The sequence below is a fragment of the Lissotriton helveticus genome, chromosome 2_1, assembly GCF_964261635.1.
Source record: "Lissotriton helveticus chromosome 2_1, aLisHel1.1, whole genome shotgun sequence".
Classification (NCBI taxonomy): Eukaryota; Metazoa; Chordata; class Amphibia; order Caudata; family Salamandridae; genus Lissotriton; species Lissotriton helveticus.
Window position 1 is genome coordinate 1,287,658,884 of NC_136059.1, and position 13,629 is coordinate 1,287,672,512.

Consider the following 13,629-nt stretch of genomic DNA (forward strand, 5'->3'; position numbering starts at 1 on the left):
ACCCCTGCCCTGGCGACCTTCACTCGATAATATAGATACGGCGAACAGCCACCAGTGACAGAGGGAGAGGGTGGGAAAACAGAAGATGAGTCCACGTCTAGTCAGTTTTGTTTGTGCTTCTTGGCTTCTTGGGAGACTGCTACCTAAATGGGGCTTTCAATCCCTGGATAAGATAAAGAATACAAAGAACATGAGAAGAAACCCACCCCACGTTATATGCTCCTGAACATGCATGAATATCAGAAACAATACGCATAAATATTTCCTCTTACCAGGACTGGGACTCCCTGTAATAATAGCAGTGTTCACCAAATACAAATATCTCCAGATACCATTCAAAAGAAGACAAATCCTGGAAGATGGATCCAATAAAGGGGAAAAAAATAGCAATAATGGAGTACAAAAAATCCCTCTGTAAACGTGGCTTCCAAAAACATAGAAACCAACCCCACTAACTAACTAAAAAAGAGAAAGCCTAGAAATACACCCCAGTGTCACGAAGGATACCAACAACGATGGGGATTGATTACAAAAGTCCAGGAAGAGCAAAAAGTCCTGAATCAATCAGGAACGCAGCCGCGTACCTGACCTCCAAAAACGAGTCCTCCAAAGACTGCAGCATCCAAGAAAAGGAGAGGAATACTGGGGAAACAAACGAAATCCAAAGGAGAAGAAGCGCCTGCAAGCCTGCAGGCGAACTGGCCGAAATCCGCACCAAGACACGGAAAATCCAAATGCCGATCCCACTGGAAGGAATTAAGGAACCGGATTCAAGGGCCAAGCGCTTCCGGGTAAACAGGACCGGGAAGTGAAACCAAGCATCTACAATAGGTAAGACGGCAGTTTTTTTACTCGGTAAATGTGCAATTTCGCACGGGCACTATGCTCTTTCATGCATGCTCAGGAGGTGGGGGAAAAGGGAGTGACCTCGCTCAAACCCTAACACCATTTCTCTGCTCTTAAAGCTGTGTTTGCCAGCAGCCTGTCTCCAATTCACATCTGAGGTAGGTGACAGCGGGACATTTTGCATTCCCTCTAGACAGCAACATACAAAGGAAGGTTAGATGTGACTGAGTGGCCATCTGCATTCTGGTGGGTCGAATGGAAGGGAAGAGCAGACACTCCTGAAGGGGCAGTATCCTGTCCCCCCCACAAAGAGTTGCATACCCCCCTGTAGGGAGTCTGGAGCCAGGGATGGGAAGAGAGGACCTCTGTGTACTTCAAAGCTCCTCTTTGAAGTCACCTCCACTTCAAGGGCACAACTGGGTATAAGTACTGGGTCTCAGACCCCACCAAATCAGACACGTCTGAACCTGTAAGGAAACTCTGTCAGGAAGAACTGCCACTCTGCTGGACTGCTGCTCTGAAAGAACTGCTTTTCTGCTGTGCTGCACTGCTGCCTGCTAACCTCTGCCCCTGCTGAGGAAGAACTAGATTCTTTCTTGAACTCAGAGTGATTTACAATGGCATGCTGGCTTGGCTTCTGTTTTGAGACTCAGGTATATCAAAGTCTCAACTTATATGTCAGGTCCATTGGAAGTGGACCCAGGTGTATGCTCCAGTGGATCCAATGCATCCTCTGCTGCATGAAGCAGAGTTGATTCATCAATGCTGTTGCAGAAACAGAACTGGTGCAAAGCACTCGAAACCAGCGAATCATCTCCAGAACCGCATCATCGGAACGGCCGGTTCGCTGCCGTAGCAGTGAGAGATGTTCGCCGCATCTCTGTTGGGAACCACAGCGTATTGGCTTCTGGACCAATGCATCCCGACTTTGGCATTTTGTCTATGGAACTGGCGCATCACCATTGTTGCACGGAGAAAATCGCCGCATCACCTCGACTGTGGAATGGATATAGACACATCAGTCGACTGCATTTCACATTTGCGACCAGGATCAAGGTACTTTGTTCAGCGACTCTTCCTTGGCTCCTGTATTCTGCATGCGCTCCATCAAGGTCGACCTGAACACTTAAATTTGCTCCGTCCAGGATGAGAAGATAACCTCCATAGGCGCTAATTGCTTCTAAGCGCTATTTACACTTTTATTCTGTAAACATTTGTATCTCGACTTTTGCTTTTTGGATTTTTGTCATTTCGGCCTTGTTTTATTTATGAATTCATAATCTATTGATCTAAACTGGTTTGGAGTCTTTTTGTGGTGTTTTCAGTGTGTTATTGTGTGAGCTGTTGCACAAATACTTTACACATTGCTACTTAAGTTAAGCCTGACTGCTCTGTGCCAAGCTAACAGAGGGCGGGTAAAGGCTAAATTATGGTCTGTATCTGGCTAGCCCTGACTGGGATTGTGGTTCACTGGGTTCATACCTCTGCCAACCAGAAAATCAATTTCTAACAATATCTGATTAAGCTGGACCTTACAGACACGATATCTGGCCTCTTGGAGCCCTGCTCCAAAAAGCCTGTAGCCTGGCCTCGCTGTAAGAATCCAAACTCTTTCCCATCAAAAGTCAAAAGCTTTAGCGAGACCTTGTCCAGCAACTATCCAATGATGTGAAGCTCTCTTCTGCCATAGCCTGCTTTCATGCACTACTGAGACAGAGACTAATTACTGCGGTAAAACTTCCAGCTGGGTCAAACCTGGTTTCTGTATTCAACCCGCGCTCCATTGCACCAGCCTTAACTTGCATCTAGGTACTGGTAAAAAGTAACTATATGACATTTTTTTATGCTTAACCCCTTTTGACTGTAATTTTATATTTAAACACTCAACATTCATTACTCCAGTGACTCCTGTTGGATTTGTGTTGTTTTAGTGTTGTTTTATTTATTTAAATCTTCTCGATTTTTATAAATTGGTTTGGGATTCTTCTTGTGTTATGTTTTGACTTTATTACTGTGTTAGTACTCCATAAATATTCTACACGTTGCCTCTAAGTTTAACCTGTGGGCTCTATGTCATAGCTATCAGAGGGTTAAACCTAGGTTTATTTGGTGACTTTAATGGTTGACCCTGACAAGGGTTGTGGGTATTAAGTGAGGTGGGTAGTCACCCTTCCCTTAACTTATACCCCAATGTCTTTCATAGGTGAATTAATCCAGGTGACTTTGCATTCAGCTAATGTTGGTTTTCGAAGCAATCATGCTTCATGTCAATGAGCAAAGTTTGTACTATTACTTGCTTGGTCTGGGCAAATAACAGAGATGCTGTCTTGATTGGATTAAGCTTCAGCTAGGCCCTGGACATCCAGGTCTCAATGAGGTGAAAGCAGGGTTTGGGCATTGAATGTCTGGAGCAGAAAATATTTTCGAGTAGAGTTGTGATGGTGTCTGGCTCAGTTACTTTTTTAGTTTTATGTTACCTGGTGAGATATACAATTTCACCACATCACCTTTTTTCTTTAATTTTTCCTTAAACCATCTAAAATGTATCAACTCCATTATTATGCTAATGACATAATTTGCCAAGAAATAATTCCCTCAAGGAGCACAGAGTTGTCGTTTTAAGGATGATGACCTATTCGATTATGTAATTCTATCACAACTTTGCAACAAACATTTGTGGCATTCTGCCTCTGATGTTAATGCATACGGCTATTACCAAAATCACTATTTGAACAAAGAAGACATTTAGGGGCTGCATTGCTAATGTGTATGTGAAAAGAAAATGCAAATTAGTTAATTTTTCCTTTACCAATCATTGCTTTTGAAAATGTAAATTCAGGAAAAAGAGGAGTTGTTGCCAGAATGTAAATGATAATGCCTATCTCATTTTTGCTGACAGAGCCTATGTAGTGGACACTATTACCAACTGTAAATGTAATTTCTTTAGCATACAATGTCTGTGGAACAAGCCAGATTAGTGGGAATGAGGCATGTCCTCCTTCTCCCCAGAAAAGACTAAACCTAACTCTGGATGCAATTTACAGAAACTTTTAATTTTCTTGCAGATTATGAATTTTAGAACAGTTTTCCGATGATATATGACAATTCTTTGGAGGGTTGCATAAGGTGGGAGGCAAACACTGGTTTTGAAAACCACTCTAATCTGTCAAATTCAATTGTACCCCCTGAAAAAAATTATTTATCTGAACTCAAACACTGTTGTTATTTTGTTTCAATTTAATATGCTTCTATTTTTACAGAATTTAATCTAAAAGAATCAGATTGTATAGGACTTGATAGTATTCAGTGCAGCCAATGCCATAATTGTGACCACATCCTATGTCGGCAACCGCCCTAGCAATTGATGGTGTGTCCATACTTGTCATAGGTCTCCATTGCTCCCACAATGTTGCATCTATTTTCCTCCCCCCACTCAATCTGTGATACCAGCATGCCTGTTTAAACATCTTTTTTTTAAACTTGATATCAACAATGAGGAAAATTATTCTCAGGCAGAAGATGACAGTGTCTTAATCGTTATCATCAGTTCTCCCATTTCAAGTCATCCACTCCGTCACATTGTTGAAAGGATGGAAGCTAAGGAATTAGAAAGACTTGCAACTTTTTTCCCTACATGCTAGGTGTGCAGGCTGGTCATTGGAGATACCAAGCAACTAGTGGCTCAATAGAGATTGGCACAAGCTGCTAACTGAGTTCTGATGTTGGCTCAACATCCAGTGACTCTAGTGACTAAGGGGCCTATTTACAAATGTGTCACGCAGTGCAGCGCAGCAAGTCACCTTGCTGCGCTTCACTGATTGACAGGTAAAGGGCAGGAATGTGCCATTTCTGCCTCAATACAGCACACACCTGCCTCTTCCCCTGCACTGGTACCTTGTGCCAGCCTAGTGTCAACACAGGCACCCTTGCACCGTGGTACAAGGGTGCCTGTGTTGCATGCAGGATTGTTTTTGTGCAGGAAGTGTTACATGTAAAAAGAGGAAGTAACAAGCATAAATAAAGCAATTTCTCCTTGTAACGCCCCCCCCCCCCCTTGGAAGAAGTATATTTTTGGCACCTTCACAGGTTTACCAGTTATGGTAAATCTATGACTGCGTACTAAACCATGGGAGTTGTATGGAACACCCACGCAACACTCATGGAATGACTTCCCAAGGCAGTGTAAGCCAAAGCAGAGATTTGTGTTGCATTGCTTTACTCCAGATTTATAGAGCCACTCAGTTCCACTCAAAGTGGCCATGCGTGGCTTCATAAATCTAATTTAGGTCTTCAGTCACTCTTGCACCACCTTTTGTGGTGCAAGAGTGACTTAACTCTGATCCTAAAAAGGACCATTTGTCTCCATGTGCCTAAAAATCGGAACCTGACCTAGTGCAATGTAATTTGGTGCTCGGTTAAAGCTCTGCAACGCCTTTGAGCCAAGTTCGCGCTATATAAAATCTACAAAAAAAAAGCTGCTATCTGGACAAACATGTCAGATGCACTTGCATTATGAGATCTTCCCCTTAGCTTCCCCTTCGCTTCAAAAATGTTTCATTAAACTCTGCATTGATCTGTCTGATTATTCATTTTGTATTTCACAAGATAGTCTTCTTGTCCAGTAGTGATTTTCAACATGAATCCTTAAAGCTCACTCTTACAACAACACCCTTTCAATCATAAAATAGCAGATATAGTGCTTTATTTTCCTGGGAGTGCAACATTACAATGTGACAATGCATGATTCTGTGATTTTCCTCACAAAGACTTTTATTCATGTGTTCATTTTCTTGGAAATTTGCAATGCATGAACTCTGTGGTTTTATCCCTAGAACCAGCAGGTTAATTGACCAGTCAGTTTAGTGGCCTGGAGGGAATCTTTCCTTTTTTTCTCTTTTCTTTCTATCAGCAGTTTCCATGGCTCACGCAGTACAGACGTACAGCGGGTTGCTATGGAGTACAGAGAGCATGGCAGAAGCACGTCCCTTCCCCGGCAGATGAATAAACTAAGAAAGCCATCGAGCCACCGCGTGATGGTTCTAGTGAGGAGAACGCATTCTTTGTGCAGATCCGAGGGAGGGAGTCAATTGAGTAAAAAGACAGCATCATACTGTGGTGTGGTTTTTCTGTGCTGTAAGTGTCTACAAATCACACTGAGTCACAATGGAATAGGGTAGGTTAAGAGTGATGAAGTATGGCAAAATACTAAAACATATAATTGTGTACTCATATTTGGGTAAAAACACATTTCAAAATATGATTTTGCAACTGTATGTAAATGTTGAGTGTTATGGCTTTATGGGCCACATGTCTGACTGTTTTTAGTGGTCGCAAATGGAGAATCGGGTTCTTTGCAACCACTAAAACAGCTTGCAGCATGTATTAACCTTATTTTGTGAGTCGCTAATCTGTCACAGACTTGCTGAATGGGCTTTGTGAGTCCCTAATAGGAAGGGGCATACCAAGGGCATCCCTTCCCAATAGCGAGTCACAGGGGGATGTATAATTGTTTTGCAACTGAAATGCGGACACAAAATAATCACAGTTCACCGCCTACTTCAAGTAGGTGGTAAGCCAGTCACAACCAGGAACAGGTCCCCTGTCCTCAGGGGACCCCTTCCTATTTTGAGATTGGCAGTTTAGAACATGAAATAGAAACATCTCATTTTTATTTTTGAAATGCATACCGTTTTCCTTCACAGAAAAAATCAACTGCTTTATTTAAAAAGTAATGACAGACATGATGGTCAGATGGCCCCAGCAAGCCACCATTTCTGTGAGGGCTGGCCATTCCCAATAGGATGCAAATTATGATCAACCTCATGAATATTAATTAGGCAGGTACCTTGCAACCCGTTTGGGAATCGCAAACAGTGTCTGAGACACTGTTGTACATTTCATTTGCGTCTCACAATTAAAACGGTCGTACATGCGGCCCTATATTTTTAAGGGTGTTTACAGCCTCGTGTCATAAGACATTTTCTAAAAACCTATCTTGCATTCTGTGTTTTCGCCCCGTACTGAATATTTTGTCAGCACGCTCCTACCAGAACTACAAAGTATAGAAAACAGTCTATGACAGCTCTCATATTATAAAACCATGGTGTCTGATCAGCTTTCATTTCTTGCTCAAACTATTTTAATGATAAAGAAAAAGCAAATTATACATAGGGACATAGATATATCCATAAAGCAATATACAATTTCAGTCATATGTAAATACAAAAAAACAGAGCAGCCATACCTAACATAGAGTCAGATCAAACCTATATAAAGAAGAATGCTTCAAGGAAAGGAAAGCATTCAGTAAACAAACATTAAATCGGTATAAACAAAACAGTGGAGTTATAATTTAGCAACACAAAGCACAATGAAATGAAGTGACCAAAACAAAATGCCAGACACAGTTTATTGAAAACATATCAACAGAAGTACTGTTAAGCCAAATGTCCATGAAGAGTTCTCTGTGGTTGTGAATACCATTCCTTTCCATTTGGATTTTCCACCAGCATGGTGACCTTTTTCACAGTAAATATGTGCAGACATGCTCACTCTTTAATTCTCTGTGGGTGGATTTAAGAATGTAGGTTGTGACCTCATTTCCTCGACTGAGCTGTATTCCCCGGAAGGCCTAGTTCTATTGTGATCTCTTTGCTGATTCACATGCATGTGTGTAGAAAGGTTAGGCAGGATTACATCCTTATTACAATTTTTGGGACTTGAACTTAGTTTTCCTCATCTGACTTTAACTGAAATCCAGAGAGAGAATAGCAGCAAAGGAATAAAGTAAGAAGGAAGTGAAAAGAAGACAGTGATAAAAGGGGAGAGCATGGATGAAAAAGAACCTGCAAGAGTGACAAAATTAGACAGGGAGTGTAAATGGTAAAAAAAGCAGGAAGTGGAATTAAGACTAGCCAGCCTTGGTGTTCATCAGCACCGGCTGTATGCCCCTAACAAAAACGTTTGATGTTGGCCTTTTGTTTATTTACACAGTATTTACAGCCTATAATGAGACTCTAAATTATAGGCACAATGCAGGAACTTCCAATACTGGGCTCCTCTGTCAAAATTTTTATTATTTTTTTTATAAATTAAAATACCTTAAGATGGTGGTCAGTTTCAGCATACCACGTGACAATCCATTAAGTTTAAAGACACTTTTGACATTTTCTTTTACAGACTTAGTCCAAAACCTGCTACTGTATAAGGGAAGACTGAGTAAGAATGACCCATGGGTCCTGATTTTTCAGGCATTTTAAAAGATCGTAAGTTTTCCTCTCAAATTTTCTTTATTCTTTTTTATTTTGTCCTACTTATTTTGTGACAAGTATGATTATTTTTAAAGCTGTGTATATTTTTTAGTTTTAAATACTTTGCACTGGAATGCATTTTTATAAGTGCGTTTATAGCTTTGTATAATTTCAGATCACATCTCGTACCACTTTTTTAACTTGTCTACTTTTATTTAATTGATACATCATCTCTTCTGAAGTTAAGGTTGTTGGTGGGCTACTATTAACATTTGAAGATTCATGACTTTGAAGCAGCTGTTTTTCGCTTTATAGAGACTGCTCTAGTTGGAACCAAACATAAAAATCACGCAATGTTTTCTAACTGTAAAAATAAATCACTACCGAGGGTAGGTTTAATGCCCTAGGCTCAACTGTGCCTCTCACTAACTCACTTCATACCACACTATAGGTGAAAGCTTGGGTCAATGGCAGAGAGAGAGCCTTAATGCACATAAACACATTTTCAAAACTGATAAGGGATATATGCCTTTTTTGTGGCAGATCAAATCCTTTTATCCTAGGCAGCTGCATTTTAAGGTTATTTAGCACTTACCTAAATAAAGGCGTTTTCACTATAGGATTTCTAAACTAACAAAAAATTTTAAATTAGTATATAATTAATTATGAACAGGGGGTTTAAACTCTGACGAAAAGTAGATTGCAATTGAAAATGCTTGCTGCTCTAGAGGACTTTGCTTTATGTTGTTACATCTCTAAATTATATTCTGATATTTTACTATAATTCCAAGAATTACAATTCTAGTATCAATACCATATTTAAGCAACAATGAGTAAAGTGCATTTGAAAAAGAAGTTTTCAAAAAAACGAAAATCCTGCTATTTCAATGCCTCTTCAAATTGTGAAAGATGTCTTATTTATGATGTAACTTTCACAACGAGTACAGGTATGGTAAAAAACAATATCTCTCTCTCTATGCTACTGACATTGAATATCCTGTTGACATGATACTACTGCTTAGTATTATTATATTAGACATCATTCTAAATGTATTATATTAATATTTATCGTATTACATATTATGGCTTAATATCTAGACGATCTGCCATCTACTGAGCCTTGTTCACACTGGATAAAACAGTTGATAGATACATTAATACATAAATAAAAATGACCAATTAGCTAAAAAGAAAAGTGCATGCCATTCAAAAGCATTCCTGCTGGTTTCATCTGTATAATTTGCTTGAATAACAAATACATATCATGCAATAGTACAGTCACTGTCATGTGATCTTGGTGGGTATATATGTAGTAACTGAAACAAATGTATCTAACGCTTTACGTGTGCATGCACATGCTCTAGTTTACAATATCTACTCGGTTGGTTAGGATATTTAACTCCATATAATTAATAAGTCCCTTCAGGAAATGTTTTCACATATATTTTAAGAAATCTTCACCATATAAGAAAGGTTTATGTTGTGTAATGCACATCTTCTTAAGTTTAATCTTTTTAGGCTTCTTAAGGTCGCAAAAGCCCGATTTGCAGAATCGGGCCGTTTGCAACCAGGAAAAAAGATTTTTCCAATGTACCAAACCCTGTTTTGCGATTCAGTAACCTATTACCGAATCGCAAAATGGGTTAGCGAATCGTTATTAGGAAAGGGCGTGTTTAGGGCGTCCCTTTCTAATACCGAATTGCAGTGGTATGTAGGAATGTTTTGTGATCAGACTGCAGTCGCAAAATATTCACATTTTTCCACCTGCTTCAAGTAGGGGGTAACCCATTCTCAAATTTTTAAGAAGTCCCCAAGGAACCCCTTCCCCTTTAGTGAATGGTAGCAAAAAACGATTGTTCAGAGCAGGCTGTGGTCCAAAGGACCACTTACTGCTCTTAAAAAATTAAAAGAAAACTTTTCATTTTTCTTTTTCAAATGCAATCCATTTTCCTTTAAGAAAAAGGAGCTGCATTTAAAAAAGAAAGATTCCTTTATTTAAAAGCAATCACAGACATGGCAGTCTGCTGACTCCAGCAGGCCACCATCCCTGTGATTTCAGCGATTCCCAATGGGTCGCAAATTGCGACCTACCTCATTAATGTTTCATACATTGGTAATAGTGATTACTTAATTGCAATTCACAGAAAATTGCAATGAGGTAATCACTATTTCCAAATTTTATACATGTGGTCCTATGTCCGGTTACTGCGATCTCATGCACATGCACACAGACTTCTGTGCATCCATAATTGCAGATAATATCCAGTGTATATATTTTGTTTATTCTGCATACACAAGCTTGTAAATTATTTGAAATTGAGTTTTTTCTTTCACATCAACTACTTTCAAATAATGACTGTATTCTCTGTGACACATTTTTGATTCACATTAGATGAAACAAACTACTGCAACTAAACCATGGATTTATATTGGCTAGAACGATGGACTTTGGGAAGAAGACAAAAAGACTAGAATAGTCCTAACACATTGTAGAAGTCAATGTTGAAAATTGAAGCATAAAACATTTTTATTGAAATCAATAGTTACCGTAGTTGTTGTCGTAGAAAATGATGAACTTTTGCCAGGCATATTCAGTAACAACTCTGGTCAATACATCATTGAGATAGACCGGTGGTCGCACAGAGAGGGTGTAATCGTCGTTCCGGTCATTTCTGATGAGTTTGCAGACACTTCTTGGAGTGCCCTCTGTGGAGCGGTGGATGAAGAGATGAGGAATATGCATTGCATCTGCCAAGGCCTGCAAAGATCCTGCTGATTCACATCCTATAGAGCTGACAAGGGCCAGTATCCCATGGTTCATCAGTTCACAGGCTGAAAGACAGAATGACAGTGATTAAGGTGACGTCAGCACAACAGGCACTTGCAAGCAGAAAGTATGTTATCGCAAACAGCAAATGGTAATAAACCTTCAGTGCTAACTTAGGATCTCAACAGAATACACAGTATGAATTGAGTTCACAGGATGGTTGCCTTATCTGAAAAATTGCTCGGTCTTTCTTACTGTCAATTTATCATGATTTTTATGATTATTTTCTCCTTGATGGAACCAATGCCATTATATGTTTTTATTCACTGTGTTGGACTATTAGTCCTATCATTGGTTCAGGTTATTCCCAAATGGATAGATGGTAGAACACTGGTGCTAGTTTTGTGTCCTTCTGCCTGCAAATCCTGATGTTTTTTTGTTTGTTTTTGCTGAACGTAAAATGCACAACATAGTGCAAATTTTCTAGATAGTGGTTCATGGTGGCTTCTTGGTTGGCTTGCAGGTGGGAAGGTAAAAACTTCCATCAAAACTGTAAAATTCCATGAAATATGCCATAATTCTACCTGGTAGAGCACATTTCCGAAACAAATAGTAAATGCATCTTGTGAGCAAAAATGTTCCTTAGGCAGGTTGCTCAGATGTACGCTGCTACAAATCTGCACGTCATAATTCTAGACTGCCAATAGTAGCTGTACTACAAAAGGCAAATAGTATCACTACAAATCAAAACCATTTATCACATAGCTCCAAAAAAGCACATTCCACACAAGTTTACATACTACCTACTAAATATTGTAAGCAGCCTTTAGTTATCAGATAGAATAGTCATAGCATGACAATTTCTACGCAAGACTGAAGAATGTGTGCACCAGCTATTTACCTATGCACATGGCTTCTTTTGCTTCAAAAGCTGGACTATCTGTAAAGTTTTCACCACAGTGTGAAGGGTGCAGGAAGTATAATCTTTGTCACCTTCAGACCTTGGTTATTTTAAGAAAATAGAGTCTTTTTTGACAAGTGTTGCATAGATTGTACACTGTTTTTAGGTGATGCTTTTGAATATTCTATGGTGTATTTTTCATGAGAGTATCACTGTCTGCAAACGGTGTGGTACAGAGTAAACTCTCTCCATAGAGTAAACACTGTTTAAAAAACCTACTTTTCTACTCATATCAACTTAATTTCTCAATGTAGGTTCGGTGACTGTGATGGGGTTTGATACAGATAAAATCTGTTCACTTTAGGACATTCATTTTGCAACAGACGTTGAGTATCTTGAGTAACTTTGCTTTCTCTGAACAATTGTATACATATTGAGCACCGTGTACAATGAGGGTTTTCCATAAATCTGTAGTTGATTTTTAATGTGAACTAGGCTACCCACGAAGTGTATGGGAAAAGGTCAATGTTGCAGATGCTTGCTACATGCAAGAGAGCTGTATCTGTGATTGCATTATTGATGCTTCATATTCTTCTGAGTTAGTTTGTCCTTACTTTTAGACCTCTAATGCTATACTAGTTTATAGAGTAATCTGTACAAAAGAAGACGGGATGAAGTAATCAGTGATGTCATCATTGATGTCATTTAAGATGTCATCAGTGATGTCATAAATGATGTCATAAAGCATGTTATCAGTGCTGTAATATGTGAGGTCATAAGCGGTGCATGGCGGGCCACACGTTACAGTTTGCTCTGCTAACAATAACGGGTGCATTTCTATGTTTTTTAGGTAAATCGTCACTTTCATATTCATCAAACTATAATAGATAAGGTTTTTTTTAAAACAAAAACAGACCTTTTTTTATCAAACCTAACAATAACATGACATTAACCTTTTTTATAGTGAATTTCTAGGGTTTTTAAAAATATTGTATTAATCTATGTAAAGCCAACCCCCTATGATGCATGGCCTTCGGTCGTGCATATCAGGGCGTTAGCAGCAGGATCTGGCCTGTGGCCAGGCCCTGCAACACATCCCCCCACAGGCAGCCAACCCCACACTCTGCACACACTTTGGTCATGCACAGCAGGGGGTTGGCAACAGTGCCTGGCCTGCGTCCCCGGGGACCCCATCCCCCGGGCCATGTGTGTGTGTGTGTGTGTGTATATGTACAAAAACACAAAAGTTACAAGGACTTTCTAGTACTGTTTGGATTTCACTCGTACAAAACCATTACAATTCAGCAGTTATAGTTACCTGACCTAATTATGACACCCGCGCAGCCGAGATAAACGCTGCCGCGGGATTAATATTTACATTTGCCGCCATCAGCGAGGGAGCTGGGCTTTAGGCCACGCCCACTCTGATGAGGCCACGCCCCCTCTGCCTACTTAATCGAGCTGAGAACAAGCTCACGCAGATCACATACTCCTGAGGCACAGCCGGGAGCTCTGTGTAGCGAGATTTAATTTTTTTAAACTGTTGTTCTAATTGTGCTTTTAAAACTTACCAGTCTCCCTGATATGGAACTCTGTTGGGGCACTTGTTTGCAGCCCATGACACCCGCACAGCCAAGATAAACGCTGCCGCGGGATTAATATTTACATTTGCCGCCATCAGCGAGCGAGCTGGGCTTTAGGCCAGGCCCACTCTGACGAGGCCACGCCCCTATCCCTCTATAGAAAGATGCGCATTTCTCGCACGCGCAGCGGACGGGCGCAGCGGGCGCGCCGTCAGCGCGCCGAAGGTGCGCCTAAGGCAAGCCCGTCTGGGCCCGTCCGGGCCCAGCCGGACCCAGGCCCAG

At 40.3% G+C, this 13,629-nt stretch overlaps 1 protein-coding gene across 1 annotated transcript in view; it reads right to left on the bottom strand.

Annotated features, from left to right (window-relative positions):
* The window catches only part of GRID2 (glutamate ionotropic receptor delta type subunit 2), a 2,545,914-nt gene that overhangs the window by 1,394,980 nt on the left and 1,137,305 nt on the right, over positions 1-13,629 (bottom strand). The window contains exon 3 of the mRNA XM_078676229.1: positions 10,644-10,928. Within this exon, the coding sequence (XP_078532355.1) occupies positions 10,644-10,928 (285 nt within the window). The remainder of the gene's footprint in view (positions 1-10,643; positions 10,929-13,629) is intronic.